Source organism: Festucalex cinctus, chromosome 16 (genome assembly GCF_051991245.1).
Source record: "Festucalex cinctus isolate MCC-2025b chromosome 16, RoL_Fcin_1.0, whole genome shotgun sequence".
NCBI classification, from domain to species: domain Eukaryota; kingdom Metazoa; phylum Chordata; class Actinopteri; order Syngnathiformes; family Syngnathidae; genus Festucalex; species Festucalex cinctus.
The window spans coordinates 4,456,316-4,462,500 of record NC_135426.1 but is presented as its reverse complement, the minus strand read 5'-3'; the positions used below and the strand labels follow the sequence as shown (position 1 = coordinate 4,462,500).

General features: G+C 43.5%; 1 protein-coding gene across 1 annotated transcript; it reads left to right on the top strand.

Annotated features, from left to right (window-relative positions):
• The first annotated feature begins 1,128 nt into the window (after window positions 1-1,128).
• LOC144003300 (lecithin retinol acyltransferase-like) lies at window positions 1,129-5,650 on the top strand. Its single transcript, XM_077499413.1, has 2 exons — window positions 1,129-3,682; window positions 5,348-5,650. Exons 1-2 carry the CDS (start codon window positions 3,179-3,181, stop codon window positions 5,498-5,500), a joined length of 657 nt encoding a protein of 218 aa, XP_077355539.1. The 5' UTR covers window positions 1,129-3,178; the 3' UTR covers window positions 5,501-5,650.
• Window positions 5,651-6,185: the final 535 nt, after the last annotated feature.

Below are 6,185 nucleotides of genomic sequence, written 5' to 3'. Positions count from 1 at the left end.
CCCTTCCCCTTGACGAGCCGGGCGTAACACCGTGGCCGAGTACAGTACGCGCACATAGCATATCTTGCAACTGTGGTCTTTTTATCGACAACGTGAACGTTGTCGACATAACTCACCGGGAACGCAAAATGTTGCCAAACTGGTGACGAGAGAAGCGGGAGCGGCTTGAAGCACCATTGCTGTGTCTGTCCGCGCTTGCCATCATGACTGCAGGAGAAGTCAGCTAACAAGTGCCGTTAGCTAGTAGCTGAATGGCTGCGTCTCATTTGCTTTCCTGGGAGGTGGCGGTGGCGGCGGGCGCGGGGGTGGGGGGGGGGGGGGGAGGGGCATCGAATCGTGTGTCCTCTCTCTATTTCGATGCTCGAAATCGTGACGTAATTTCGATCGATTTCGATAAAAAATCGAAATCGTGACACCCTTAATATATATATATATATATATATATATATATATATACACACACACACACACACATATATATATATACACACACACATATATATATATATATATATATATATATATATATATATATATATATATATATATATATACACACACACACTCCGGAATGCAATGTCGTGGAGCGACGGGACAGACACCATTGGAAAGGTCTCGTCGAAATGCATCTGCGGATGTCCATATATCCCCGTTCGTACGTAGGGAGCAACGTATTTTGTATTTCATGACTTGTTAGCGGTGTGCAAAACATGTGTTCGCAATTAGCCCGACGAAGGACCATAAAAAGAGGCAGTGAAATGCAACATGGCCGCCACAGGCGCTTCATTAGCGCGCGTGGATGTCTTGTTAAAAAGTGGCGGCAACGCGCTTTGACGTTACCATGGTTACAATAGGTTTTGTGGGGGTTTTTGTGTGTGTACTCCAGATACACGCTGCCGGGCATCAACGGCCTCAATTTTGTCCTGAGGAATTCACTTGGCGGGGGAGGGGTGGCGTCCCTGCGCAGCGACCCCCAGGTAAGACGCACGCACACACACAGGGAGGGGGGCTGCTGTCAATCAACACACGTTTGTGTCTGTGGACCTCCTGCAGGGAAAAGCCTTGGGTCAGATGTTGCTGGACTTGAAACTCACTGGACTTCCTGATCTCACGCCGCTGCTCAGTTAACACACGCAAGCACACGCGAACGCACGCTTGCGGTTTTGAGCGGCGGCGGACTTGACAAGTCAGCTTGGATCACATGACCTCACCGGACTTCATCGGAGCGGTGACCTCTAACCTCGCTTCCTCCTTTAATTGCAAACAGGCCCTCTGTCGTCACAACGACCGAGAGCCCCCACCGACCCACACCCACCCTCCTTTTGGGGAAGCTGTTGAATGCCTCGGAACGATTGCGCTGAAGCGCCGCGTTCGTTAAACGTGTCCTTCAAGTGGAAGGAAGTAAAAAAAAAAAGGTGTCGACGAGTCCCGCCCACGCGTCTGGGAGACTTGTCTTTTATGACCTTTAACCTCTCTGATGTTGTGTGTGTCGGCCTCGTGTGAAGTCTGGTGACAGCTTTTCTGAATGTAGTTGTGTTAATTTCATCAACAAAAATGAAGCAAAAATAATTTTGTCAACACATTTTTCACCGGACTAAAACTTGACTAGACTAAAACCCTCATTAATAAACAATAAGTGGGACGAAATCAGTCTGCATTTTTGTCGACGAGTGAAGACTGGATTTAAAATTCATAATTATATTGACTTAATTTTTCCAGTTATTCACATTTACTTAAAAACGTTAGGTATACTTTAATGTGCTACTTGGTTCTGTTGTGTAAGGTTTTTACGGCAAATGTTGAAGTCAATTTTCAATTAAATCAGTAAGATTTACTCAGTTTAATGCGTTTAGTTTTAGAACTGCTAGAAACGAGTAAACTTTACTAGGAAAAGCGAAAGAGAGCAGTGAGAGAGACAATTTCTATAATTTGACAATGTACGTTGTACACTAATTACACTATATATGTGCACTACCGTAATAATTGCTTATAAATTGTACTTGAGTTATTCTTTTTAAATAAACTAATATGCACATAAAATTTACTTTAAAAATTTTTTCCTAGGCTTTATACTCAGTTTTTTTTTTTTTTAACTAATGCTAGCTAACTTACTAGCTGATAGCATGGAGCCACAGTAGCCACTGTAATTGTGTGCCAAGTTGTTTTTCAAAGATGAGAGAAAATTTGATGTAAAATAGTTTTAGATCCAAAAAGGTTCAATATAAACTGTTGACAAAAATAAACGAGTAAAATGGTTGTTCTGACTAAAACATTGACAATTTTTGTTGACTAAAACTAGACGAATGAAATGACGTTTTCTTGGACTAAAATAAAGACTAAAATGCTAGATTTACAGTCGACTAATAATAGACCAAATAAAAATGAGATGAGGTTGACTAACTGTGATTTAAAAACTAATACGCGTGACTGAAATTGGATTATAAAACTGAGACGAAATTTCAAAATGGCGGACAAATTGAACAACTATAATGTTAGCCTGTTAGTGTAGCATCACGTCCACGGCACATCTCACATCTGGCCGGCGTTACTGTCACGCGCGCGCACATGCTGCTCGTCAGTCAACGTGGATAGTTGTCCCATCAATTGGGGGGCGGGGGTATTCGGCGGGGGTCTTAATGATGGCTGTTTGTGCGTGTGAGCAAAAAGTGAGGAGCCATTTGGTGGTTTTGGAAGCAGTGATGTCAGCGAAACTTTCAAATGAGTTGCAGGGAGAAAGAGCACTTTGTTTCCTTGATGTGTGCAGTAGGACCCCCTCCCCCTTTTATTTCCTCTCACGTGTGCGTTCTGCGCTTTTATTGGCTGGCTGCAACGTGTGCGTTTTAAACCATTTTAGTCGCTATTTAGTAGCGCTGCTTCACATGGAAGGCCACATGCTCAGAATTGTAGCCTCTCTGCCGCCCCCTACCGGAAAGCGGTGTCGTGTAGCAGCCTCACTTCCCTTTTTTTTTTATTTTTTTTATTTATTTTTTATTTTTTTTTAAGTTCTAAAGTCAACACATTTAACACCCCCCAAAAAAGTGGGTCGCTTGTCACGCCCCTCTGGTCCCGCCCCTGGTGCCAACGTGCCCGGGCCAGTTCGCAGCATCAGGCGCGTGCACGTCACGCTCACCTTTTCCCCGCCGAACACAAAAAAAGCGTTCTTCTCCTCCTTGACGTCATGCTGGACGCGCTCGCCTCTCTGCGTGACAAACTCGTGTTGTTGTTGTTCGCGACGTGCGCGCCCCCGCCGCCGCGTTGCGAGCGCGTCTACCGGCGCGGCGACTTGTTGGAGGTGCCGCGCACGCTCTTCACGCACTTCGGCATCTACCTGGGCGACGGCCGCGTGGCTCACCTCATCCCGGACGTCCTTCCCGCGGTGACGTCGGACGCGCGCCGCCTCCGCCGGAAGGTGACCAACGCGCGCCTGCTGCTCGGCGTGCTCGCCAAGCGCGCGAGCGTGCGCGTGGACTCGGTGGAGGACTTCGCGTACGGCGCCGGCGTGCGGCTCAACGCGCACGCCATGGAGGGCGCCGGCGGACGCGGTCGCCCCGACGCGGAGGAGGCGGCGCGGCGTGCGGAGCGCCTGGTCGGCAGCGTCCCTTACAGCCTGCTGTGGAACAACTGCGAGCACTTCGTCACGTGGTGCCGCTACGGGGCCGCGCGCAGTCTGCAGACAGAACAGGTAGGCGAATCAATCGAACAGTGGTTCCCAAAACAAGGTTAATTTTGTTCACTAAAACTAACGAAAAAAAAACTAAAATTCCAAAAATAGTTTCGTTAACGCAATAAAATAACGAAAATGCTTTTAAAAAAACGAAAACTAACTGACACTTCATTTTATGATTACGAAACTTAACTAAAACAATTATAGCAAAAAATGTCCTTTGTTACCGTCTTTGGTAATTAATTTAATGCATGAGCCTTTGGGGATGATTTTTCATGTGATTATAAGTACATTTATTTCCATATTAAACGGAATAAGCACGTTTGAAAATGTGTCACACAGAAGTGACGTCATCTAGCAGCGGCCAATAGAACACCTTTAGATGACATCGTTCCTATACTGTTTTGTTGTTGTTGTTGTTGTTGTTGTTTTAATATTGCAAGTAATACACTTAAAAAACACAAAGACAAACTAACTAAAACTAAGTATTTATTAAATAACTAAAACTAATTAAAACTAACAGAGCCACCATGAATGGCATTTTGCTTAAAACAGTGCAATTGGTTCTTGAGCGTTTTCCGGTCTTTATTTTTTAATTATTTTTTTTGTTATTTTTTTTATTGTTTTATTTTTTTGCGCTCAGTATTGTTCAATCGGCCGATTCAACACATCGTCGTCATTGCGCTCTCTCTTTCTTTCTTTTTTTTTTCCCCCCTCCCAATTTCCGTTTTTCCAACTTTAGCTCCTTGTCGTAAAACGGCCAGAAGAGGGCGGCCAATAATGGCACCGTTGTAACATAAACACAGCATTTAATATTTGTTTCCCCCTCCCAATTTCCGTTTTTCCAACTTTAGCTCCTTGTCGTAAAACGGCCAGAAGAGGGCGGCCAATAATGGCACCGTTGTAACATAAACACAGCATTTAATATCTAAAGTTCTGTAAAGTTTAGTGGCCGAATAACTGAACACATCTCAAATTGTAGTTCCAAAAACATTGCTATTGCACGCCAACTCTTACTGCGGTACAATTTTTGTTCTAATTGTTCTCGTTCGTCCTACATGGAAACATTGTGGTTAACATAAAGCGAGTTCGCCCTCTACTGGGGAACCTTGTATTACAATATTACGTTCACTCAATACATTCACTTAGTATACCACAGCTTAAAAAAAACATAATAAAAAAGTTGTACCTGAATACATATTTGGAAACAAACTACACTATTATCAAACTAAATGTATTATTTAGAAATTCAATCCACCTCACGCTGTTCAATAAATGTACTGTACTGGAATAAAAAGGAAAAAGTTGGAAGCCAATTTAACATGCTTGTTTTTGCACAGTTAATTCAATGGTTGTTTGCTTCCACTAGAGGGAGCCCACGTATCGCTACTTTGAGGATCACTACACGTTTGCTTCCGTGGAGCGTTCAAACAAAAAGTAATTTGATAGGATGATGAAAATAATAATAATGGTTCCCTGTACTTTTTAAACTATTTTTTCAATTTAGTGTGCAAAAAAGCTTGATGGCAAGAATGATGTATTGCATTTTAGTGTCGCCATTTAGTTATGATCTGGCTACTTATGTTACTGTTGCTGTGGAATAATAATTTGCGACTAAAATTTTGTCTACTCTTACAAAAAAAAAGTTGTATTTATTTATGTCTTTCTTTTGACCTTTTTCAGTTCTGCCAGTGGTTGAAGTCTCTGATCCGAGACCCGAGGAATGCGTTTGTGGCAGGTGTGCTGGGCCTCCTCTCCGTGGCCTGCTTGGGCGTGTCCTCCGGGACCGCCGTACCTGCCATCGTCATCCCCTTCACCTTGTGGATGGCTAGCTAAATAAATGAACAGGAAGTGGGCATGACCACATCCTCCCTCGTCTCAAACCACCGTATCAGTATTTAGTGAAGTTTGTATTATTTACACGGGACTGTAACACTTTCAATGAATGTAAATAAAACATCTCATACTGGTTTTCAGTATTTATGACATCAGTATATTATGGGTGCATTCAATTGTGATGTGTGAGAGGATTCTATTCGTGTAGTGAGAGTGTTTTAGTAGTGTGTGAATGTAAGAACTAAGTCAAGTGTGTGCGCTTCAGCCCCAGTAGTGTGAGAAGGCATTTTTGTTCTGAGTACAAATATTTTAGTACCTGTAGTGTGTGAGTGGCTGAGAGAGCGTTTCAGTTGTGTGTGAGTAAAATCAATTTAAGTCGTGTGTGAGTGGGGGGTAGTCTTTATGAGAGCATTTATGTAGTGTAAAAATGTTTCGGGAGTATTTTGGGATGTGAGAGAGAATGGTTTCAGTTCTGTATGAGAGCGTTTCCGTATGCTGCAGGTCAGTATTATGTGAGCGTTTCAGTAGTTTATTAGCGAAAGCGTCTTCAGTAGCGTGAGAGCTGGTTTTGTGTGACATTTAAGTAGTGTGTAAGTGAAAATTTCGGTATTTGTATGTAACTAGGCGGCACGGTGCTCAAGTGGTTAGCACTTCCGCCTCCCAGTTCTGAGGTCTCCGGTTCGAG

Coding starts and splice junctions, on each gene's coding strand:
- LOC144003300 (XM_077499413.1), top strand. CDS start 3,179: ATGCTGGACGCGCTCGCCTCTCTGCGTGACAAACTCGTGTTGTTGTTG. Junction 3,683..5,347: donor GCAGTCTGCAGACAGAACAG/GTAGGCGAATCA, acceptor GACCTTTTTCAG/TTCTGCCAGTGGTTGAAGTC.